This window comes from Pelodiscus sinensis, chromosome 11 (assembly GCF_049634645.1).
Source record: "Pelodiscus sinensis isolate JC-2024 chromosome 11, ASM4963464v1, whole genome shotgun sequence".
Taxonomy (NCBI): Eukaryota; Metazoa; Chordata; order Testudines; family Trionychidae; genus Pelodiscus; species Pelodiscus sinensis.
The window spans coordinates 22,735,291-22,761,678 of NC_134721.1; the positions used below are offsets into that span (position 1 = coordinate 22,735,291).

Consider the following 26,388-nt stretch of genomic DNA (forward strand, 5'->3'; position numbering starts at 1 on the left):
ACGACAATCTGTCTATAGTCCATGCCTAAATCACATAGGCCTCAATCTTCTTCAAAGGGGAAATGTTGATAATGCTCTAGCCAGAAGCTCAAGGGTTCCTGATTTAAAGTAGTTTTGTTTGGCTAAAACGAAATAAAACCAGAAATTAAACTAACAGAGTGACCTGGACTTGGCAGAATCAGCCACTACCCAAAACACACAGTTGTCCGAGGGCTAAGTCTGGTACATTTTCCAGGACACATACTGCCTTTCCCTAGTCCATCTGAAAGGCCAAGCAAAATGACAATACCTCTTCTCGGCATATACACACGCATACGTTGACAAAAGAGAAATGTCAGCCTATGCGATCTGACCCAATCTTGCAGGATAACAGAACGGTGCACAATGGGGCTTCCACTCGAGTGATGTACCTCAGCAAGATACATTGCACATGTGCAAGTCCTGTAGTACACGGTCACACCACATCTACAATGGCATAAAACCTCTCCAATACAGACAAGGCCAAACACTCACATTTTAACACCAGAGATGGTAGTTTTTACCATCTGTTTCCTGACTGAGGTTTCTACAGGCTTCTACCCTTTCCCAATCTCTGTTCCCATACAACACCAGAGCAGGCAGATACAGAAGCAGATTACGGTTTTGCAGGGCCCTGGGCCAGGACAAGTGGGGCCCTTCCCCACCCCTACCTGTTGTTTCTGCTAGGGAGTAGAGTTGGGGCATTAGGGCTTTCCCTGCTCCTCCTGTACCCCCCTCCCCAGTACTCCAGCTGGGGAGTAGGTCCGAGTGTGGGGGGTACCCAGTTTTCGAAGGCCCCCATTGGCCAGGCCCATGAGCATGGTCCACACTGTCCCAGTGCCTAATCTGCCATTGCCCAGATACACAATGCTATCTAAAAGAGCACGTAAAACGTTTTTAGCCACAATTACAGTATTTGGCTTATGTTTTTCTTCTTTAGAAGACAGTCAGGAGATTTTTTTTTAGTCACTATGTGGCCACAGGCACTGGAGATGCTTCTTAGAGAAATTTCTAAGCTCTGGAACTATAGAACCAGGAGTTCTGGGGGATCTGCCGTACCTCTGTGGCTTGAGGGGGATTCCACGATTATCCAGGGTTTAGAGTTCGCTTCAATTGCTCTCAGTACCCCCACTATACAAACTGTCTCAGCACCCTGCCTGGAAGTCCATCAATATTCACACTGCCATCCACATTTGCGCTGCATCTACCCCAGGCCCCCTACCAAGAATCACCTTCCTCATTTGTTAACATGAGTGCCTCAGAAGCGTTGCCATGGGAGCTGGTTTACCGTGTGACCCCTCCAGTATCTGAGAAAGACTTGGTCACACAAAGCAGGACAAACCAGGAAACCAAAGCAGGAGGAAAGGAAAGGGAGCAATTTTCTGACCCCCTCCCACTAGGGATGTAAAGAGACTAGTCGACTAGTGATGCAACTAGTCACTTCTCTTCCCCCCCCCCCCCCCACCTCCTGCTTGCTGCCTCAGAGAGGGGCAGCAGGAACTGGTGCTGGGGGGAGCTGGCTTAAAATCCAGTTCCCCCCTCAGGACTGCCTCTGCGGGGTGGCCGGGGGGGGGGGGGGGGGGCAGAGGAAGTAGAGGCACAGCGGAAATGGCATTAGCAGGGACTGAGCAGCCTCTGCTTGCACTGCTTCTGCTTCTGAGCCAGCAGGTCTCTTGCACATTTCAAAAGTGAAAGCCCCACAGGGAGCCGGGGACTACCCCTCTGGCCCCACAGGCTTCCTTTTGAAATATACAAGAGCGCCACCAGGGCTCTTGTACATTTCAAAGGCTCAGGTGCTGCAGGGAGCGTGGTGCCAGTGAAGGAGTACACTGGTCCTACGCTCCCTGTGGGGCTTCCTTTTGAAATGTACAAGATCCCCACTAGGATCTTGTGCACCTAGTCTACCCACCTGCACTGCACAGGATTTTTCACTGCACTAGAAACCAAGCAGGGGGATTTCACGTTAGACTTGGAGTCTTCCCAGCGTGACCTGGTTGCACAAGAGGTTCACAACTGATCAGATCCTGCGTGTCTGGAATTTGCACATTATGTTGTGTCCCACCATCAGTGTCTATCAGATGAGCCGCTGGACAGCCTCTTCCCTCTGAGAACTGCCCCTAGTTCTCATCTGAAAGTTGCTCTCAGCAGTTTTTACACTATTCTCATCTCCTGCACAGAGGCAGAAAGGGCCCGTGAAGCCTCTGAGAAAGTTTGATTTTAAAGGTGTTGCTACACCAAAGCAAACCATAAGCTTAGCTGCCCCCTCGAACTCACAGCAGAATATGACATTAACTTGGAGATTTGTGGTTTGGGGCTGAGGAGCAGCAAGAACTTTGTGGTCATTTGCAATAGTTTTTCTTTCCCTTTAAGTCATATTAAAAGGGTCACAGTTATGCACAACCCCTGCTAAAGCACTTACATCTCCATGTCTCCCAAATAATTACCACCACACTGAGGCATCTCCTAAGTTTCAGGGCTGAGTAAAAAAATTGAGAGTAACGCGAGGTGACTGGATGGTGAAAGCATCTTTCTAGCCAAAAAAAACCCACCACACTTTGGAGGGTCAAATAAGTCATGGTTTTACTTGTGATTATCCAGACAATTGCACTGAGTTAGTGCTTTTTCTGATTAATTCCCCAAGGGAATGTGCATTTTTTTGGCTGGAAGAGAAGGCAGCAATTCTAGGAGAGCAGGGCTGTAGGAGGATGTGGAGAAAAGGGAACGTGTGTAGGACAGGTTCATCTGCAACAGAAGACCTTCTAAAAGCTTCTCTAGCAGATACCGATGATGGGAACGTCTGCCTGCATGGATGACAGATAACAAGTATGAAAAATCAAGACAGGACAGGGTGTAATAGGCACCTGTATCAAGACAGCCTTCAGATCAAGATTCAGGCTTCAAGGGCCACACTTCCCAGCTGTGTGCTTCTACATCAGATTTTCCCTCCCTTACACCTTGGTGGAAATGCCCTAGTTCATATCCTTGTCATCCAGAGAGGGAATTTTCCAGCTAATGCCAGACATAATAAAACTGCAGACGTGGTGCACTCACTCCCACATTCAATGCCACCAGCTCTGGGTTTCTCTGCCTGGAGTTGGCTCAATACAGACAGACTTGAACAGGATTCCTGCCTCCCAGAAACGAGTAAACTTTGGGAGGGAGGGATAGCAGCCCTGCCTTGCCAGGAAGCAGTAACGGGAGCCTCTTGAACAGCACAGAAGTGAAAGGCTAATGGAGGATGTGGCTGTGAATATCCCCCAGCCCTTTGGAGATGCCTCTCCCTGGTACTACTCCTGCAAGATGAATGCTTCAGCTAGCGGTCACTGGAGGTCTGTTCATATCCTTTGCTATCAGAGTGTAGTAGTATGGGACCAGGCCTTTATTATCTTACATTATGTCCACTACAATCCCCTCCTCTCCAATCTCCCTGAAACTCATCACCCCCCCAGGTCTTCTCCAAATGATGCTGCTGAGATGCTGACCCTACACTGTCACTGCCACCTGTACTTGCTCCTTTCCCCGCTAAGTCAGATCCAGACTTCTCTGGTCCTCACCTTTTGGGCTCTTCACAGCTTCCCTGCCTGCTTGCTGCTCCCCTTTCCTGTCTGACTGTACCACTTCTGGTCCCTACTCTCCACTCCAACCTCACACTGCAACCCATTTGCCTGTTTCCCTCACAAGTGCCTCCATGATTCCTTTCCACAGCCCCTTATGTCTGCCATATCCTCTCAAACTAAACCACTGCCCAGTCTTTCTTCACATCCCTTCTCCAGGCTCATTTCTCTGATGATGAAGCCAATCGATAACAGCTTTGAAGATCACTACTAGGGATCTCTACTATATCTCTGGTCTATGTAAAAGCACGGCCTCTCTCCCCTCCTCCCAATTGCTTGTTATGTTCCCTTTGTAGCATCTTGTCTTAATTAGACTGCAAAATCTTTGGAGCACAGTCTGTTATTTACTCCAACCCCAATGATCAGGGCCTCTAGTTGCTAATATAAATAAATAAACCAAACAACAATAGGGAAATAAAGAGGAAGTCCCATTCAGCACATACACACAGCTCACAAATGGCAATCGCAAACTCTAAGCTGGCGACCCCTCTTCAGAGTGAAGTACAAGAATTCTGAATGGCTCCAAAGCACTGCAATTGCCACAGGATACCACCGATGCCAAGAACTTGATGGGAATAGAAACAGAACTGGACATTTATCCAGATACAGAATACAGCCAGTGTTGCAATAAAATATATATCCTTCACGCTTCAGGACATGAGCCAAAGCGGGAGGGGCTCACTGGTATGAGGTAATGAGTTCCAGCTGGCCTGACCAGTTCAGACCAGTACCCCAATTCACTGATGCCATGACTCATGATCTGTATGTAAAAGGTGTCATGTAATAGATCATTAGCTTTCCAATAAACAAGGAGTCTTACATGCTAACCAATTTATTTGGGCATAAGCTCCGGTGGGCAAAAACTCACTTTGTCAGATGCATGGAGTGGAAGTTATAGAGGCAGGCAAAAATATACCTATAAAATGTGAGTATATTTCTGTCTGCCTTTATAATTTCCACTCCATGCATCAGACGAAGCGGGTTTTTGCCCAAAGAGGATAATTCCCAAATAAATCTGTTAGTCTTTAAGATGCCACAGGACTCCTTGTCATTTTTGCAGATACAGACTAGCACAGCTACCCCCTCATTGTTTCCAATGTCATATTGGGGATGAATAACATTGTGAGATGCATGTATAAATGGTATACGTGGCTTTAAGGATGCTTGCTGACATTTTTTAAATCTGTATTTGAACACAGGAGAAAATGCGTCTGTCCAGATCTTGAATACAAATAAACAGGAATGACCAGTGACAATGGAGTTGTAATTTACATATAAAGTAAATAAAAGAATAGAAGCTCCCATGGGAAGGAGGGCGGTTTCAGCATTTCCAGATCAAAAGGACTCTATATTTACTTGTCCAGCCTGCCTGGTTATAAGGCAAAGAAAAGGACATTTACTTGCAGGGTAAACAAAGCCACCAGAAGAATAAATGCATTTAATCTTGCTGGAGGCTGGAGAGAAGACCCTCCTCCCTACAAAAGTCTTGCTGCCTCTTGAAGCAAAGCCAATGAACAGCGCTCCTCTAGCTGAGAAAAATGTGTCTTTCAACCAAGAAAGGCTAAAATCTCTGGAAACTCAATATAGGTGAGAAACCCACTGAAGCAAATTTTTTTCCACTATGAAAAACAAGGGAAGTCAGCACCTTGTACTTCTGCAGAAGGTCCTGACTGAGGGAAAAGTCAGCCATGGCTGGGAAGAATGACTGAGGAGAGAAACCATTTTGAACAAACACTGTATCTTGATGGATGAAGTTTTAGATTTCTAAGTGAGTGTTTTGCCTTTTATTTATTTGTAAACCATCCTAACACTGAGCCTTAATTTTGACATCACTTATGTCCTGTTGAGCAATGGGTTTTATTTTTAGTATTAACGAACTCACTACTGCATTTGCACAGAAGGGAGTGTTAACTTCACTTAGGTTATTAAACTGTGAGATGCCTTTGTCTCTTAAGGAATAAATTAAACTTATTGTTTCTCTGAAACATCCAGGAGAGGGCTGGACATCACAGGCCACATGGTTTGGGAAAAACATGGGACTGGGAGTGAGTTGGGATGACCTACTGGTTGCAGTCAACGCTGATAGAAGCCAGGGTAGGGCAGTAGAATTGTAGAGAGGCTGCTGGGTTCAGAGATGCTGAACCAAGGCTGGATATATTGCACGTGGACAACCATGCTTGTTGCTGATTGTGAGAATCCCAGGCTGGGAACTACAGTAACAAAGCCTTATGGGGCACCCACGGTTTCAGAGCAAGCAATGACAAAACCCTTTAATGGTCTAGATTTCATCCCCAAACTCCATGACACTGTCCTCTTAAGATTTCCATGATCTTCCACTGAGGCATGTGCAACAAGCCACAGTCCAAGACAGCATGCAGGAGTAACTGGAACATGGGTCGGAACTGCTGGGGCCCCTCCTAATTCTCCTTACAGTCAAAACTCTACTACGTGTGATGTTCTGGAGGGTGGGAAGATAGCACCAGAAGATAGTCCCAACCTTCACAGTTATTAGTGCTTTTATCCCAAATTAAAACACTAACAAACCAGAGGAAAGACGGTCTCAGCCAGAGATGGCCTTGTGCCAAACACACACAAACATGGCTGAAAACCAAGCACAATTTTGGGCTGACTGGCCTTAGGCATCATACAGTACAGGAAGAAGGTATCTCACCAGCTCAAGCTCCTACGTTTTGCTTGTACTATTTAATGGCAGCATCTCCTCATCTCATGAGCACTCCCTTGGCACAATATTGCATGGGGTGCTTGTCTTTACCTCCCTACTGGGTTCTCCTGGACCTGCAATGTCTTTTCTCAGACTGCATCTTCCCCCAGCTCCCCCCGGTTGGGTGTTCTGTGGCTTGGCTCTAGTCTACAGCAAACCTCCCAGAAGTCTAAACCTCTTCCAATGCTGCACAAACAAGTCCCAGTAAAAGTAGAAACAAATTTTTAAACTAACAGCCCTTCCTCCTTTTAGGCGTCGCTGTCCTTCCCTTATTAAACCTCTCTCAGGGCTTCTCTCCAGAAACCTAACTTGCTCCAAAACACTTTTCCTGTGGAACATGATTAATTGGAGTTCATTGCCCCTCCTTGCAGGTGAGGGGGTTAACCCCCTCACAGAGCAAGAAATACAGGACAACGTGTTTTAGACAGGATAGGTGTGCAGCTCCTCACATCATGACCATGAGCCATGCAATTCCCAGACATACAGTTGTAATAGTGGTGTGTGCAAATCAGATATTTGTGTGTGCATTTTGCCTACCAAACTGATCTAAACATCTGGCTCACAGCTCCTTATGCACTTTCTGCTGGCTTGGCAGCTACAGTTAACACTAGAGCAAATGCTATTTCCAAAGCTGGGAAGCTATCTATAGCTTATAGTTTTGCAGCCAATTTTTTCCTACATGTGCCATATACTATCACGAACCTTCAGGCTTCCTGCTATTGCTCAATTAACTGGAATTGCTGCGAGTTTTAAAGGCCACCATTATGATTTTTATAAAACGTGATGTTACGAAGACACACAACTTTAAAATCTTGATCCTGAATGAGATTTGTATCTTTAAATGTGCTTGTTTAGATTTCTGCCACTTCCCAATGGCTTCAGTTTGCAGGTCATTCACCTTGGGGAATGAAACTAGCCTTAATTTTGTGTTTGTCAATTTCATTGAAGAGGGACTCCCCAGCCTTTCCTGCTACCAATCCTATAGCAGTGTCCTCACCTGATCTCTGAGAGCTCCTAATCCAACCAGCCAGTTTTCAGGCTTTAACCAGATTTCTAAGGGTAAAACAATAAGGACCATCCAAGTCCAGCCAGATCTTCATTACATGAAATTCTACACTGCTGGAGAGCCCATGGAATTTTTCAGCCTTGCCATTGACAAGGAGATTAAAGTCAGGAACCAGAAACTTCCACATGTTCTAAAAAACCTTCTCAGGAAAGGTTTCTCCTACCTTGACTCCCACCTGTTTGCAAAGCTTAGCTTGGGTTTATTTTCCTATTGGTAATTTATATCCAGATTCCAACTGGCCAATTGTTGCACCATCTCAGTGCTGCATGCATCTTGTGCTGAGATCTGCCATACCAGGCCCCAGCTTGGTGGCCCCCTCCTCTCCTAAGGATGAGCAGCATCGAGTCAGAGTTTCTAAAGGGGAGAAATTCTGCCCCCGACCATTTATTCAAACCAGTCCAACAATCAGCCAAAAACTCTCCAGCCAAATGGTCTACAAGGCTCATAACTGAAGTTTTAGGCCACAATAAATTGTGCAAAGGAGAATGGATCCTTGTCAGGGATGCTGTATCCTATTTGCCAGCAGCCCAGATTTATTCCTGTGGCTAGAGAGAGAAACCAAAGCTAACAGAATCTGAACTGAACCAAGTCAAATACTGGGTGGCTCCTTCTACCTACCCGATACTCTCCTGGATGCTGGCTCTGGATCTGTATGTCTTTCATGGCTCTGGCAGAAGCTCAGATGCTTTAAGGTCGTGTTGAGGATGGGAGAGAAATTTAATATTGAGCCTGGGCATCTGGGGGAGCTGTGTTCCATTAGGGTCCCCACCCCCACTTGCTGTTGTCACCTGGATTTCACTGGGTTAATAGGACACACATTACCCTGTGAAAGTCACATTCGTCATGAGGCAGTGGCATTATGCATATCCCTTTCTTCCTCTCCAAGTGGTTAATTTTTCCTGCAAACGCAGCAAGAGTCCTTCCAAAAGCAGCCTCTCCAATACTACCAGCCCAGTCCGTCACTCTCCTGGCTCTGGATGGCAGCCGCAGCAGCATATGGAGGAGAGCTATGCTGCACGTCTAAACTGCAAGTGTTCCAAATCACTGTCAATAAACCCTTTCCCGGCCACTGCTTCACAGGAATTGCACTAGTGGTGCTCACCCTGCGGATGCAGAGGGAGAGGCAAGCAGCAGATTGAGCTCTATCTAGCAGCGCCCGGCTTGGACGCCAGACAGCAGATTTCCAAATGAGGAGGTGGACATTCCACACACAATCGCAGGCGAAGATTCTTTGTGCACATGCAGAATGTTTTGCTGATCTACAATTGTATGGGTTCAAAATCATGGGGGCATATGTATACAGGCACACAGCTGCACTTGGGCCCAGGCTTTCCAGTCAACTGCACCAAAACCTGTCAGATTAAGAGCCGAACATGGCAGGAAAAAAAAATTTGGTTGGGAGGGGAGGGAGGAAAGGAGACCAGAGTTGTTGAATTAAAAAAGTACTGCACCTTTAATTCCTGTTGCTGCTCCTCCCACACACGCCAGATGCCACAGGGGAGGAATATCCCAAGTGGCCTACTGTCCGAGAAGAACAGAAAATACCGGACATTTAACATGTCCGGTATTTTCTGGCTTTTTTTAAACCCTGGCCACAAATACCGGACTATCTGGGCCAATGCTGGACACCTGGCAACCCTATTAAGAGCCTAGCTCTACCAGCCAGTGGCCACTGCTTCCTGTTTCACTGTGCTCCAAGCTCCAGCCTTGGGATTGCCATGTGAGAGTCCAGAACAGCAGACGATTGAGCACTGGGATCGGGCTTTCTTGCAGAACCTGGCCAGGGAGCTTGCACAGTGCCTGCTTTCACTTAGCTTTAGCTCAGACCAGTGCTTTTGGTTGCTCACTTTCAGGCACACTACATCAATACTCAAAAAATGCAAGTAAGAAATATCCCAGATGATGCATTGTAGACCCAGCCTCCTTCAGAGGAATATATATGTCTGACATGTATGTTACTAGCAGCAATGCCAGCTCCACATCTGGGACTGATAAATTCACAATGCAGGACATAGCAACTAGATCATGGAAGAGGCACACACAGCAAACGCTTTCTGATAGCACCACATTACTAATGGTTACTCCTGCTTTTCCCCCTTTGTTCAGCTCTGGGATTCCCAGTGCTTCAACTACAGGCACAGTTCAGATCTCTCAGATTATTTCCTTTTAACATATGTTGTAGTTATCTTGTGGAACTCACTACTACTAGAGGCAAAGTTAAAGAGATTAGATTTTTTAAAGATTGAAAATTTAGATGAATAGTCATGGTTGTGTTAAAATTTTATCCTAACTAATAACTTTAGGGCATAAACCAATCATGAATTCCCTCTCCCCACCCAGTGAGAACCTTATTGCATCATTATACAGGCAGTCCCCGACTTACGCGGATCCGACTTACGTCGGATCCGCACTTACGAACGGGGCTCTCTCGCCCCGGAAGTCGGGGCGAGAAAATCCCGTTCGTAAGCTGCTCCGGTGCCCCTGGTCTGCTGGAGACCGTCTCCAGCAGACCAGGGGCATCGGGCGGGTTCCCGCGCTTCTGAGGCTTTGCCAGAGCAAAGCCTCAGAGGCGCGGGGAACCGCCGCTGCTGCCGCTTCAATCTGGGTGCCTGTGGTCTGCTGGGGACCGTCCCCAGCAGACCACAGGCTCCCGGACTGAAGCCGCAGCCGCGGGGGGGCAAAGCCTCAGAGGCGCGGGACCCCCCCGCGGCTGCGGCTTCAGTCCGGGAGCCTGTGGTCTGCTGGGGACGGTCCCCAGCAGACCACAGGCTCCCGGACTGAAGCCGCAGCCGCGGGGGGGTCCCTCCCTCTGAGGCTTTGCCAGAGCAAAGCCTCAGAGGCTCTGCTCCCCGTGTCCCTGGTCTGCTGGGGAGGGGGGGGCGCAGCTAGTGTGCTCCCCCCCCCCCCAGCAGACCAGACTTTTGTTTTGGACTCTGGGGCAGAGCAGCTGGGGCGCTGCCGATTGGTCCTGCAGCGCCGGCTCTGGGCACTACTGGACCAACCCGGCAGCACCCCAGCTGCTCTGCCCCAGGTCCTGATTCAGCCGCTGCTGGTCAGTTTCAGCAGCGGCTGAATCAGGACGCCTGGGGCAGAGCAGATGGGGTGCTGCTAGGTTGGTCCAGTAGCACCCAGGAGCGGCGCTACTGGAGCAACCCAGCAGCACCCCAGCTGCTCTGCCCCAGGCGTCCCCAAGTCAGCTTCTGCTGAAACTGACCAGCGCTGACTACAGGAAGCCCCAGGCAGAGTTGCTCTGCCCCGGGCTTCCTGGAATCAGCTGCTGATCAGTTTCAACAGCAGCTGACTTGGGGACGCCTGGGGTTCTTAAGTTGATTCTGTATGTAAGTCAGAACTGGCGGTCAGTTTCAGCAGTGTCTGAATCTGGACGCCAGTTCCGACTTACATACAGATTCAACTTAAGAACAAACCTACAGTCCCTATCTTGTACGTAACCCGGGGACTGCCTGTACATCATGGAGTTTCTTGTGCCTTCCTCTGAAGCTGGCATGAGATCTTGTCTGAGACAAGGTACCAAGCTAGGAGGCGCACTAGTCAGATCCAATATGACCAAGTTCCCACTTCAGTTATCATGAAGCAGCACAGATAACCCAAACTTCCCAGTCAGCATTTCCTCTACATCTTGGAGAATGAGTCTGAGCTGGGGAGGTGAATGTTACTTTAACTGGTTACTGATGGGGGCCAGAGCAGCCCCTGTCCAGCACGGGGTGCCTCCTCTGCTCACTCCATGTAATTGGTTAACTGGTTAAATATATTAAAGGGGATTTTACACCCCAAGCCTGGGCAGAGTTCAAGCATTTACAAGGTGTTTCTCGCTGTAGCATTGAGACACTTACATAAGTATCAGTACCGCTTGGCTGTCTGAACAGCAGTAGTATTTACCTTTACCGGAACTACACTACATTAAGTCCCCCCAGCCTGTTTAGCTCTCTCTGGAACACTTGGTCTATAGGAGGCACTTCAGAAAATCAGTTTCCTTTTGCAGGAATGGAGAGCCATTTAATGGCTAGTTCAGGGGCCTCAGAGTCAGAAACCAAGGATTCTCTCCCCAGCTGACTCTGGATCCATCCCTGCACCTGTTGAAATCATTAGCAAGGCTCCTACCAACTTCTACTGACTTCAGTGGAAGCAGAATCAGGCTGACTGCAGTTGTGCAAGTGCCAACTCTCACAAATTTGGTCAAGCTCCTCTTTCAGCGCAATAATAGGAGATCCAAATACTAAATCCCAAGTGCCCTCTGCTTGCTGGAGTGAGGCAGAAGTTGAGCACTGCTCCTGTCTTTGGGTCTAGGCACACACTCCAGGTCCAGGTCTTGTGTCTAAGACCCTTCTTGATAGGTGGAATTCCAAGGTCCAATTCCCTAGACCCTGAATCTACTGCAGCCTCTCACATATCCCAACCAGCTCTTGCATGTTCCCCAGAATCTGATAGCGCGCACTTGTTGGTTTTCAGTTCACCTCTTTGGAGGTAGGAGACAGTGGAAAGCCAAAAGAGGTTATGTATTCACTAGAGCTGGCAGAGATTGATTCAAGAGGAATCGGTTTAACGTGTCTAGTATAGACTAGGGATGTTAGCATATAGACGTTTAAACGATAAGCAAGGGAGGAAGGGGAAGGAGCCAGTGCCTGTGGGGAGCCGGCTTTTTAGCCAGCTCCCCACATGTGCTGGTTCTCCCTGAGTTACCTGTCCCCCTGCCGCCTCCCGGAGGCAGCAAAGTGGGGGGCAGGCAGGAGCTGGTGCTCCGGGAGAGCCTCTGTATCACAAGCAGCAACACAGGGGAAGGGGCAGGCAGGATGCTGAAGCAGCCTCTGTCCAAGGGGGGCTCAGTCCCCTCACCCACAGGGGCTGCTGCCACCTCTGATACAGAGACAGCAGCATGGGTGGCAGGCAGAAGCCAACCTGCGCAGGGAGCGGATTTTTAAGCCGGGTCCCTTCATGGACCAGCTCTACCTGCCATCTCGCTCTGCTGCCTCTGTATCAGAGGCAGGGGCTCCCTGAGAGTGGGGCAGGGAGCTGGGCGCACACTGGCTTCTGGCCCTGCCCCGAGGAGCATTTTAGTAACTGTTTAACCACTAAAAATTGTCGCAGCTACACGATTGCTAAAATAACCGATATCTAACATCCCTAGTATAGATGCTATAAATGAATCGCCGAGCGCTCTCCCATCAACTCCGGTACTCTGCCGAAACGAGAAGGATAAGCACGGTCAAAGGAGTGCGAACAGTTCAACTTACAACTGTGAAGATACTGTGGCACGCAGTCCTAATATGTTGACGTCAGCCACATTATTCATGTAAACGTTGTTACATTACTTAGGTCAGCTGCCCATTATAGTATAGCCAAGCCAGACCCACTGAGAGACTTTGCACAGGATTCTAAACACCCTTGTTCTTTACATAGGAGCCTGAGAAATGCACCGATCTATACAAAGCAATAACCACAACTTACACAGTTCCCTGCCTCAGGTTCCTCACCATTCTGAAGAGTTATTTGGGATTGGGCAACTAGGAAACTAGTTCATACCTTCTCCAAATCATAGTCTCTCCAGCTCACCTGATGGTCTCCTATTTTAACTGGTCACCAGTTAAACAGGACTCCCATTTCCATCCCGTTCTTTACTTCATCGGCATCCTACAGACAAGCTGGGGGAAGTAGCTTCTTCCAATTCTAGCCAACTCCTTTGCATACAAATTGTTTCATAACTATGCTCTGGACCAAAGTTGGCAACTCTCCATTGTATTTGGTCTTGGAGAGTCAGGAAACGGTGGAGGCCACATCCACCAAGATGCAGTCCCCATGAGGCAACAATTTTCATAACATCAACCCGAGTCCCTAAGACAGGGGTGGGCAAAAGCCTCTAGCAGGCCGGATCCCATCCGCCCAAGGCTTTGATCAGGACCATGCAGCAGGTCCAGGCTCCCCCCTCTAGCACATTGCCTGGGAGCCAGAGATGCACGAACCCTTTTAACTGCTTCTATTTTAAGGGCTCGTGCCTTCTGAGCGGCTGCGTTGCCTGGCAGCCATCTGGCAAGCACAAGCCCTTTAAACAGAAGAAACTGAAAGTGCTCGCAGCTCCTGGACCCATGCTTGGCCCACTGCCTGGGAACCAGGGACTTGTGAGCCCTTTCAACTGTTTCTATTTAAAAAGACTTGTGTCTTCCCTGGGGCTCTCAGGCAACAGCCACAGGGAAGGCGTGAGCCCTTTAAATAGAAGCAGTTAAAAGGGTGGCCCGTGACCACATCGAAAATTTTTGAAGTGGCTCCCATTCAAAAATTATTTCTCACCCCTTCCCTACGATGCACAGTCCAAATCTCAAATTGTCAAAACACTTCAAGCCCACTGAATTCCAAGGAAGACACGTATATTCAGTACCTCCTAGAGTCAGGTGTGACCACAGGCAAGATACATCAGCTCCCATCTTCCAAAGATGCTACTATGAGAATGTAAGAACGGCCATACTGAGTCAGAGCAAAGGTCCATCTAGCCCAGTGTCCTGTCCTCCAACAGTGGCCCCTACCAGATGCCCCACAGGGAGTGAACAGTACAAGTAATCCCTCTCATGTCACCCATTTCCAGCGTCTGACAGAGGTTAGGGATACACCATTCTTACCCATCCTGACTAATAGCCATTGATGGACCTAATCTCCATGAATTCATCATTCTTTCTTGAACCCTGTTAAAGTCCTGGTCTTCACAACCTCCTCTGGCAAGGAGTTCCATAGACTGACTATCCGTTGCAAGAAAAACTTCCTTTTGTTGGTTTTAAACCTGCTGCCTATTAATTTCATTTGGTGACCCCTAGTTCTTATGTTATGGCAACAAGTAAATAACTTTTTAATTCACTTTTTCCGCACCAGCCATGATTTTACAGACCTGTATCATATCCTTCCTTGATCTCCTCTTTTCAAAACTGAAAAGTCCCAGTCTTTTAAATCGCTTTTCATATGGGATCCATTCCAAATCCCTCATTTTTGTTGCCTTTCTCTGAATCTTTTCCAATGCCAAAAATATCTTTGAGATAAAGCAACAACATTTGTACACAGTATTCAAGATGTGGGCGTACCATGATTTTAGAGGGGCAATAAGATATTCTCTGTCTTATTCGCTATCTCTCTTTAATAATTCCTAACATTCTGTTTGCTTTTTTGACTGCTATTGTACATTGCGTGGATGTTTTCGGAGAACTATCCACAATGATCCCAAGATCTCTCTCTCAAGCTGGACTTCCCTGGACCTCACCATTCCCAAACAAAGGGATTTTCTGGACTATGGGAGGACAATGCTGGCACCTCTGTTGCCACCAGTTGCGGAGCTCCACTCCAGGGGCAGCAGCAAGGCCAGCATTGACTGATCATGGACTCAAGGGAAGAGGCAGGATGGCTGCTGAGCCCTAAGAACGCAGCCCTGCAGCAGCCAGGGTGCACTCCGTGCTCCCAGCCCCACTCCTGGCTGCAGGGCTCTGCAGCCACCCTGCTTCTTCCTCTGAACATCCCCCATTTCCCCCTCCCCGAGCAATGCGAAGGAGGCACTCCGCAAGCTCTAGGACGGCAGGGTAGGAGTTGCTGAGTACCGGGCCCAGCTTTTCCCTGTGACTGCTCTAGCCCAGGAGCACCCATAGAGATGCCAGACCACAAAAGGGTGCTGGATCAGGGAAGTCAGGACTACAGAGGTCGAACTTGTACTATGCATAATGCTTATGACTATTAACACACACATCCGCTTTTATTGGACTATCTACCAGGCACTGTTTGAGAGCAGTCATATGCAATGCAAAACTGGGTCCTTAATCCATAGTTCGAACTAGGGAGGCTAATGTAGGCATTCGCACTTGCAAATGAAGCCCGGGATTTAAATATCCCGGGCTTTATTTGCATGTTCCCATCCGGTCGCCATTCTTAAAGACCACTAGTCCGGACTAACTGCCTGCAGCTACACGTGGCAGTTAAACGGTAATTCAAACTAAGTCCTTAGTTCAAATTAACTGTTACATTTCATTCCAGGAGGAGTAACAGGTAATTCGAACTAAGGACTTGGTTCGAATTACCGTCTAATTGCCGCGTGTAGCCATAGGTAGTTAGTCCAGACTAGTGGCACTTAAAAATGACAACCGGACGGGAACATGCAAATAAAGCCCAGGATATTTAAATCCCGGGCTTCATTTGCAAGTGTGAATGCCTACATTAGCCTCCCTAGTCTGAACTAGGGGCTAGTGTAGACATACCCTCTGTGCCTCTCTTTTCTCACTTGCATCAGGGGCACAATGCTATGTAGGTCTCACTGTTATCCAGAGAGAGGTGTTCACAATTTCATCGCCAGCTGCTGATTTAGAGGAAAGGAAAATGAGCATGGGGGAGAGGGGTGTTACTGAAAGTCTGCTGAGCACTCATTAGTTCAAGCTAATCTCCTTAGCTCCTGCCGCACAGGAAGTCCCCTTAGCTAGGCCCTAGACACACAAACAACCACCGTGAACAGTTTGAAATAAATATCAACTTTGATCCCAATGTCAGTGTCACCCGCCTTCCTGCAGGGTCAATAATCCATCATGCAGAGCAGCTACGTAACACCTGGTCAGAGGCCAGAGCTGGATCATGTTTCATACTTGTAGCCAGGATGCAAATTCAGACAATTTGCAAAGCATCCAGAGACACAACTCCTGTGGAGCTGAGTGCAATGGATGGGCACCGAGACAAGGGAATGCAGCATCCCTTTCAAACTCAATGTACTTCCAAGTCCCTCTGCAAGAGCAGAATTAGGAAAGAGCCCAGGAAATATCCACAATATGCAGGTGGCACCCTTCACAAAGTGAGGAACAGGCTGCAAAAGACTGGGCAGACAGCAATCAAGTCTGTCACTTTGCAGTCATTTTCACTAGTGCAAAGGACCTGTAAAATGCCACCAAATCAAACTGGTAACATTTCACATGCTCACCTTGCCCTGGAGCAAGTAACACCACAAGAGGCAGGACAATGGTGATGCAGACCTTTAGAGAAGAAAGGAAGGCTCTTTAGATATTTGACCCTACCATGCTGTCTGCCTTGGTCTGTCTAGGGAAAAGAATTCAAGCACAAGAGAGCCAAGGATGTGTGAAAGCACTAGAGTGCGGAATGAGTGTATGCTGGGGATGGATACAGGATCCTACCTAAGAATACACTGGTTGTAAGGAGTCTGTGAATATCAGGTCCCAGAAGCGAGAGTGTACCAAACATTTCAACAGGTCAGTCATATCAGCTCCAAAACAATGTACACAATTTGCTTTTCCAAGTGCAATTACAACATAAAGTAACTAATGCCACCCCATTTTGATCAGAGCAGATGGTCAAAATTCAGCACCTTGGGGATATTCCAGTTGGAGATTAAAAAAAAAAAAAAAAAAAAAAAAAAAAAACACCAAACAAACAAACAAAACTGATGGAGACTGTTATCTTCTTTATTTACAATGTATGAAGTCCTGCTTCTCTGAACACAGGAAAGAACAAAGCCAAAAAGAGCAGTTTCTTAGCTTCCAGGTCCAAGCTTCATTCAGACAATATACCGGACTCACATGTCTCTTCAGGCTTCTCCAGGGTCACACCATGCTTATAGACTGCTGCTTGGTTTTCTTACACTGGCCACTCTGTCTTTCACACACACTTACACAAACAGTTCTCAGTCTTGTCAGCAGAACTCATCCGACCACTCAATCCAAAACTCCTGGATGGCTTCACAACACTTTGTGCTAGGTGGGATCCTCTGATTAATTCATTGCAGGGAGTGCTAATGCCCAACCTCAGAGAGATCTATAATGGATACACTAAGAAATACTGCAGACTGTAACATAATTTATGCATGTAACAACACCAACGGAACTTGCTGCGGGCAGCGTGGTTTTCAGTGGTTTCAAAGGTAGCTTGAGGAAACAGCTACACAAAGCACAAAACAGCAAACAGCGTGCAATCTCCAGGCACACTGTGCACTACAGCACAGCTTTGTTAGGTTCAGGAAAGCCTCTCCAGCACATGCCAAGAGACCTTGCATGGAGCTAAATTAAAGAGATGCAGTGAAAATAAAAATAAATAGCATGGGAGAGGGTTAAAAAGGCAGAGAGATGCATCTTCAGTGGAGAGGTGTAGCGCTGATGAATCAAAGAGATACACCAGAGATGGAGGAGTTAAGAAAGAGAGGCTGTTCCAGATCAGAGGAGAAGACATCAAGGGGTGACACTGTGTGAAAGGCTGGAATTAGGGGAGGGATACGAGCAGGAGGGGCACTAGGTGGACAAAGCTGGAAATGAGGACTCATATAACCAAGCAGGAAGAAGGCAGGTTTTTTTTTTTTTAAATCTTTAGTTTTGATGTGAGCCAAGGAACCAATGTAGCTGTGTCAAGATGTGGGTGTTGCGGTTGTGCTTCTCTGCACGAATGAGAAGGTGGTAGTAGCCTCTCCCAGGCTTTCGGTATTCAGGTAGCTACTGAATCCTCTGGCTATGTCTATACTGCGCTGTTTTGAGCAAGAAATATGCAAATGAGGTGAAGTGTGGAATATTGCTGTGCCTTATTTGCATAATTAATGAGCAGCCATTTTTTGCACAAGAGGCTTTTGTGCAGAAAGGAGCCATCTACACAGTTGCTTTTTGCGCAAAAACCTCTTCTTGTGCAAGAGCCATTCTTCCGCACTTTTTTCAGGGAGAACAGCTCTTGCGCAAAAGGGGGGTTTTGCAGAAAAAGCGGCCGCTCATTCATTATGTAAATGAGGCACTGCGATATGCCACGCTTCGCCTCATTTACATATTTTTTGCACAAACAGAAAAGTTCCCTTCTTGTTCAAGAGAAAATAACCATATCAAATGGAGAGCTGTAGGAACACAAGTGACTTCCAGACTAATGATGCGCAGGTCAATGCCATGCCTCATGGACAAACTAAGAAGGAATCTCTGTTCCCTGTAGTAACCATTGGGAGAGGTGGTAGTTCATCCTCAGTGGAACCCCAGCAACTACAGGAAAATGGAGTGACAACTTGAGCAGCTCTGGCATCAGGAGGGAAAGCAAGAGAGCTCTTAAGTTCACAGAACCAAGCTCAAAATTCAGCAGATCTTAGGCTTATTCCAAGGGACAGTTGGCCAGCAAGCCCTCAAAATACCCGCTGATTGCCAGGGCAGGGTAACCAAAAAGTTAAAAAAAAGCTTTAATCTTCCTCCAAACCCTTCAACACAGCACAGGTTTAAAAGCTGTGGCAAACAGAACCCGTGGCGAGAGCAACGGTGGAGTGAACACAGCAATTTTGCATTGCTAAAAAAGAAAGTGACGGAAAGCTAAGGGTTCACTCTAGCCAACCTACTGGTCAACATGTATAAAAGCATTCACCTACACCACAGGCTGTGCTTCTGTCACTCTGCTCTGTTGCAGCAGGTAGGCTGTATAACAGAGGCATACCCCCTTATCATTTGTGGTCACTATGGGGTAAGGGTGTCAACCACAGCCTCTTGACTAAACTCCACTTTGGGTAATCACTTGCTGTCAGTCAATGAACAGAAGTTTTGACTGAGGGGTTTCTACACAGAGTCCTATTATCACTGGCACTTTTAGAAGTGCCCTCCCCCCCTTTTCAGACTTGCTGGATCCCCTCCTTGTTGCATTTGACTTTGACTGTTCCAAAATCATACAAATGGAGCATTAGCTTTGCTCCCTACGTTTGTTAATTTTTTTTTTTTAAGCAATGCATCAACATTATTCCCCAGGCTGGTAGATCACAGGGCAAAGGAGGGGAACTCAGCTGACCAATGGCCATCCCATACTTGCAGTTGGCTCCCAACAGACAGACTCACACCTCTCACATACCAGTCTAACCTCAAGCTATTGGCCTGAGACCAAGGTCTTTGCTGCAAGGAGGGGATTCTGTTAGCAATACTGTAGCCTCTACCAGGAAGTGGCATTAGACAAGAGAGAGTCCAGGTAGACCACAACGAAGACAATGCGTGAGGTCTTGACCCCTAGCATTGGCCCTCCCCCCCGAGCACAATGTAGGCTACTCTCCCATTAGAGTTGATGGGTATTTGCACTAAGTGACACAGAAAAATGGAGAGGCTAGAAGCAATGTCAAGCAAACATGATTCATTGTCAGCGGCTATGTGCTGTACTCCCAAGGACTTTGGTGAATGCAGGTATTTAGAAAGAGGTGAATTAACAGCAAGGATCCACAACAGGATTGCCATGGGATCATCTCCAGCCTGGAGAGAGCTATACACAGCATTCCACAAGCATGCACACACCATCCAATATAAAGACCAGAGGTGAGAAAAACAGCGTAAAGCCCTGCAGCTTTCCCAAGTTGCTCCCTCCCAGGAGGCAGCAGCAGGGATGTTTCCTGCCAAAGGGATAGCTGTAGTTATATACGGGGACTCTGAAGGGGAAGTCCTCAAAATCAAGTTATCCTAACTAAACACTGGATCAAACCAAAGCCTCTGATCCAGGCAACTCTCCGTACCGCCATTTCACAGCAGTATAATCTTTAACAACGGACTGTGATGCCCGCAGTCAGCCACCCTTTCCAGAGTGAGCATGCATACTAGCGGCTAGATCAGAGAGGTCTGGGAGCCAAGAACCCTGAGATGTTCTTTCCAGCTCATTACGAGCCCTCTCCCGTACTCACTGAAGAAAGGCTGCATTTCAACTGCTTTTCAATGCAAGTAAAATTAGCCTTGATTCTGCAAAGTGTCAAATGCCCTCAACACCTATTAAATCAGTGGGAAATAAACTGGGAAAAATCCCTCTGTGCCTTGTGGGGATAATACTTCTCTACCTGCAAGGTTGCAGTAACACTTAATTAACATTGGTAAGGTGCTTCAAGATCCTCCTACAAAGGCTCCATATAAAATACATTAAATTATTATTGCTGGATAGTTTCTGGTTCTGTGCCATAGTACAGCAAACGGAAACCAAGGAATCCTCCCCCAGGGTGAGCTGCCAATGAGACACTAGTTAAGGGACCCTCAAGGCACCAAATACATGTATTTTTAAGCTGTGAGACAAAGGATGTTATAGATCTTTGGTGTTCAACCAATTCTGAAGCAGTAGCCACTATAGTGGTTACTGCTATAGCAAACTAGCCACACTCAACCCGCCATGTGGCTAGTGGGTTGGATACCGCGGTTATAGACACGCCCTTCCCATGCACAAAGGCATGTTACCTTTCTCCTCTAAACCCGTGTATTGCCAACCTTTGCACTGCTGATCTCTTACAGCCCTTTCTGTGCCAGTTCTTATGCCTCCTGGGTTCAATGTGCATACTGTACCCATCCAGCTTAGACAGCAAATTCCTTGGGAAAAGGTCTACATCTTACCGTGTTTGCAAAACGACATGCATGCTCCATGGAGCACAAAAAAATAAAATGAACCTGATGCTAAACAGTATGCTCAAGAGAATTTTTTCCACAACTACAAATTTCTGTGTGCCCAACTGGCACACACAAATGTTGATACACGTGACGGCTGGGACTACATATCTCAGTTCACATGTGCATCCAGGATTAGGTGTACACAAAATCGCTCCCATTGGTGCCCCAAGACTATATGCATACAACTCAAACCAATTTTGTGCATCAGCCATGTGTATGTGCAAACCATGGCAATTGCATGCACAAATCCCTCCCATAACTGTTCACCTATATTATCTGAAAATCTGGTCTAATGTTTTTATTTTCCTTTTCTTAAAAAAAAATCCAATAGCTAAAAGAATGTCAGCCCAGCCTTGGAATGGGTTTAGAATGCACAAGCTGATGGTCATCAAGGGACAATTTAAGAAAAGCTATTGTAGTTCACAGCATGTGGCATCTTCTGCATGCAATGAAAGGAACAAGTGTTGGACCCCAGACAAACTTCAAGGGCCTGATTTTTTCTGCCTTGCTTGCTACGTAGTCATCTACATCTGGGCAAAATGAGAGTCTAACCCTGCCATTCAAATCGGGTAGCATTTCTCACCCACTTTCCATTGGTCAATACAGAGGGTGCAAAACATGGGCGAATCGGGCTGCTGATGCAGATCTGAATTTCATCTCTGGGCTAGACCAGTGATTTTCAAAATAGGAGTCTCAACCCGATACTGGGTCATGCAGTGTCAGGCACTGGGTCTTCTTGCAGGATGATCAGTGGGGGTGCTAAGGCTGGCTTCCTGCTTGTCCTGGCACCGCAGACTGTGCTGCACCCCAGAAGCAGGCCTGGCTCCTGGGGGGGGGGGGGGGGGGGGGAAATCGGTGGGTGGAAAGAACAAACAGAGCCCAGCTCACTGCCCCATGCCCTGAATACTAGCTCTGCACGCCCATTGGCTGGGAACCTGCTGCTGACTGCTTCTGTGGCAAAACATAGTCGGTGGTGCCAGGACAGGCAGGAAGCTGCCTTAGGCCCTCCCGCCCCCACTGCATCACTAACTGCTCTAGGTGAGACCCCACTCTTCCAGACCAGACACTCTCCCCCCCCCACCAAAAGCTAGAGCCCCCCCCTACAGTTCAAAGCTCTCATCCTCACCCCAGAACCTACACGTTAGTCAAATTATGTTGGATAATGAGCATCAGCAATTTTCTTCAACTGGGTCATGAGAAAAAAAAAAGTTTGAAAACCACTGATCTAGACTAAGGAACAAACAACACGTGACAGACGCATACCCTATTGCTCAATACAGTACCAGAAGGCACTCAATGTGCCTACACTGCAAGAAAAACCCCCACAGCAGTAAGGCTGTGAATTCACACCACAGGGCTAAAAAGAGCAGTGTAGATATGCAGGCTTGAGCTGGAATCCAAGGACATCCCCTCCCCGCCCAAACCAGGTTTCAGAGCCCAGCCCAAACCTGAACAGCTACTCTGCTATCCTCTGCATGATAGCATGAGCCTGCACCAGACCAGCAGTGAGCTAGTCTAGAGAGCGGGCCACATGAGTGGTCCTCCTCCATCTCAGTGGGCTGCAACATTGTCTTCACTAACCAAAGACGGTCTCCAGGGGCAGGGTAGTTTTGCAAACGATCCTTGCGTACCTAGAACTTGTGGGACGTGCTGACTGAACCATAGCAGTGCTTTGATTGGCTGCAGATGGAGCACACAGCTCTTACAGTCAGTGTGTGTACAATTAGCACGCACCTCACTTCATGTGTGGGTCACTTTAACACTGGTAGGAAAAAGTTACACAGAAACCAGCTCCATCTGGCAACCCTGCACATGAGCAACGGTGAACAAAATGTCTGGTGGGCTACACATAGAATCCTAATGGCCTGCATGTGGGTCGTAGGGTGCCCACCACTGCCCCAGATTCTCTATTGTGGGTCTTTTACTGCAGTGAAGATGTACCCTCAGATACTTACAGTGATGAGCATAGTATGAGAATCTATATAGAACAGGCATTTGCACTTATGTAACTACAGCAATATGGTTACACTAGTGCAAATCCCACAAGTAGACACTGCACCAGAGTGATTTACTCCTGCATTGTATGTTGGTGCAAGCCTGGTCTTACACCATTGCAACTCAACTAACCAGTGTAGCTATGATAGTGCAAAAGCTTCAGTGTACATAAGGAACCATGTGTGGTGGTGTTCACAATAGGCCTTGTGGTTTGGGCTGATCTCTAAGTGCAGATGTTCAGTGAGATCTGCCATCTGCTTGGCTCAGGGTCATTAGTGCATTTTAGTAGGAGGAATATGAACATCTGTCCAGATGTGCCCAATAAGCAGATCCATTATGAACAGTTTGATAAGTTCTGGGGAGTGTTGTGCTTGCAGTGCAATTACAACAGAGTGGTAATGCTTTAAATCAAAACATTCATGGCAAACAGCAGCCAAGACAGACAATCATATGAAACAAATTTCAGCTTGAATAACTGATTCTGAGACTTACTGGGGAAGGGAAGGGAAGGGGGGGGGGGGGGGAGAAGATTTGCCAAGCAACAGTTGATGAAAAAGTTTTTTAATAATTTAGTTTTACAAATGAGACCAGTGTTCCCCTTAATTTTTTCCATCTATGTGTGGAATACATTTTATTATGTGTACCAAGGCATGTATGGATATGCACCACCAGCAGAAACACATGCTGCCAGGTGTGGATTCTGTGGGCTCTCTGCTAATCAGCTCAGCGGCATTTGAAACTCTTGGGTGGCCGCCCAAGTGCTCAGCTTACAGGGAACACTGTATGAGACTCAGGCTATTAGTTCATCAAGAGAGTATTGAATCACGAGCTTCAAACTGGCTGGCAGGATTAAATTCTGGACAGTGAATGGGTCTGTTGTAACTGGCCCATCCTGCTGTCCTGTCTGGAATATTTAGTAGTTCTTCAAGAGCTGCATTCAGCACTGCCCCTGCTCAGAGGGGTTTCCAGAGTCAGGTCTTTGTCGAACTTAAGTGACGGAGGCAAAACCATGAAGCTCAGACTCATCTGCAAGGAGGGCTTGAAAATTTTCCATCAAATCAGGCTTCTGACAGAAAATTGGTTTGCTTGTTTTGTTTTTTACTAAATGAAACTTTCCACTCAGTCTCTGCCGGCCAGGGACAAGGTTGGCTTTTCATCTAAACACTGAAATTTCTTTTGAATTTTTTTAAATTAACAATTTTTAAAGTTCAAAAATTTCCTGCTAGAGGAACTCCGTTTTCCTAACAGCTCTGCTATTCGGTCCTATTGTTTACCTTGCCCGCTACAAACTCCATTGATTACAAGGTGGGACTGGCCCCATCCTGCTGCCATGAGCGAAGCAGCAATTACAGAATCAGCACTCAGGGGCATCCACCAAGACAGTCCTTCTCTGGCCGAGCTTCCTGCTGTGTGGTTGGCAGCACAGCCATTCTCTCAGGCTCTCCCAACTCTGAGAAATGCCATGGGCTTAAAGGTCAGCAGGGACTATTGTGATCACTTAGTTTGGCCTCCAGAGATTGTTCACTTGTGGTAGGAGTGAAGTTGGAAGTGGTATGCCACGGGTGGTTCGCTCTTTGGGAACATCATCAGATTCAAGTCACAATCACCATCCTGGCTCCATACAGCGATCAAAAGGTGCCCAGTGGGTACATCCATTGCCTGATACGGGTCTCCTCGCTGCAGCTCATACCACTTAGCCAAAAAACTACTTCAAGACTTGTGATACTGATCAACTCTAAGGAATGACAGCTCTGTGTCAGAGTGCGGTCACAGAAGACCCATTGGGATGGTTCTCCAGTGTGCTGATCATGCCACTGACACTCACCTTCTTGCTCTCTGGGGCTCCACACCATGCTGTCCTTCTGGGCCAGATCCTCTGGTCGCCTCCAGACAAGGCATAACGTTGGGTCCCCCTGGGTAACAATTATTTACAATGGGCCTCATAATAAATGAAAGTATTTGTATTAAGTACAAACAGTAGGATTTAAGTGGTTGCAAATGAAAACAGACATCAACATAAAGTGCTAAACTAGAGTTTTTTTTTAAAAAAAACCATATAGCTAGTGCTAATTTTTTGCAAGAAGATTCTTACCCTAAAGAGCTGTTCTCATTTCAGGCACTATCCTCTCTCTTATCCTGACCTGGGTCTCCAGTACTTTATATCCTTTCAGGGTTTTCCAAAGGAGACAAAGAAGAAGAGCTGATATATTTAAGTAACGGGAAGCTTTCTTCCAGGGTGGGAATCTTTTGTTATACAGCCCCCGCCCTCCTTCCGTGGAAAACTACCAGGGTCAAAATGGAATCTCAGTACCAGGTGGTATGGTCACATGTCTTACTAGTCCAATCATCTTTGACAAACAAGGCTGTTTACAAGCTGTTAAGGCTGGGGACGGGGGAGGCATTAGTAGTTGCTCTCATTAGCACATTTAAAACTATAAACCGTTTCATACTTCATATGTATATAACATCACATCTACAAAAGATACATGCACCAAAATAGGATCTACAGATCCATCAGACAGTAACATTACAATGGATAGGCTACGTGAGGAATTTTGTCCAATGTATCCCCAAGTTGTGCATATTTATATTTAAAGCCGATTCTTATATAGCATGGGGGAGGGGACCATCACAAGGTTTTCATTTATTTTTATTTCCACCCAGCCCTATAGGCACATCCCAGCGCTCAAAGCTGAGTCATCACACACATAGTCACGTCATCCAAAATTGGATTCTCCCACTTTGCGACCCCAAATAGAGATCTCTCCCCTGCCACCTACTTAGCCTCTGTGGGTAGGGGCTAAGTAGGGCACTTGACTGGACACTTGAACAGTGTCCAGTCAAGGAGGGTGAAAGAGTTCCTTCTGCTGTTAGCCTGGGGATGGGATCTCCCATTCTCGCACCCTTGTCCTCAGCAGAAATAGAAGAGAGAAGCCAGATAACGGATCTTTAATTCACACAGTAAGTGTGGGCTCTGGTCACAGCCCTTCTTGCTGGGAATGCCTCCAGCTCCCCCCTCACCATTAGACATGAAGGCTGTTAGCTTGCTGGATCTCCACACATGCAGTAATACATGAGGGACAGGGCGGTTTCAGAGATACACAGGGTAAAAAAAAAGAGTGAACTAGCCAAACAACATTCATGACACAGCCCCACACAGGGTGCACTGAATGAACCAAACCGTGTGAAGACAAAGGCCTGGATCAATATGGCAAAGTCCCCAAGATCATGATCGTCTATCCTTTTTCTGCATCTGCAGAAAAAGCTTCCAGATAAGCTAAGCCCCACTGTTGCCCTCTTTCAAATATCAGAGACCATCAGGAAACTGCACACAATGAGGCGGAACTAGAAAGCATTCCACATGAAAGGACTGGTCCTCAGGAACATAGGGACTTCATTACGGATCCACGATCCAGTGCAGCACCAGCCAGTGAATGCACAAGAGCGGGTCACAGATTTGACGTTACACGCCTTCCTTTCAACACCAGCAAATGCAAGCAGTGGGTGGGAACTGGCATTCCAGAGGGTGCTGTCTAATGCCGCTGCTGACATATAGGCCTATTGTTTTTAACAGCGCATGAGTATATT

The 26,388-nt window shown here is 47.2% G+C and overlaps 1 protein-coding gene across 3 annotated transcripts in view; it reads right to left on the bottom strand.

Annotated features, from left to right (window-relative positions):
• CHST13 (carbohydrate sulfotransferase 13) overlaps positions 1–26,388 on the bottom strand; it is a 79,440-nt gene that overhangs the window by 41,871 nt on the left and 11,181 nt on the right. The window contains exon 2 of one of the 3 annotated variants that reach the window (XM_075938778.1): positions 24,626–24,713. The exons of the other annotated variants lie outside the window; for them this stretch is intronic. Coding sequence (XP_075794893.1) covers positions 24,626–24,653 — 28 coding nt within the window. The 5' untranslated portion in view covers positions 24,654–24,713. The remainder of the gene's footprint in view (positions 1–24,625; positions 24,714–26,388) is intronic. 3 annotated transcript variants of the gene reach the window in all.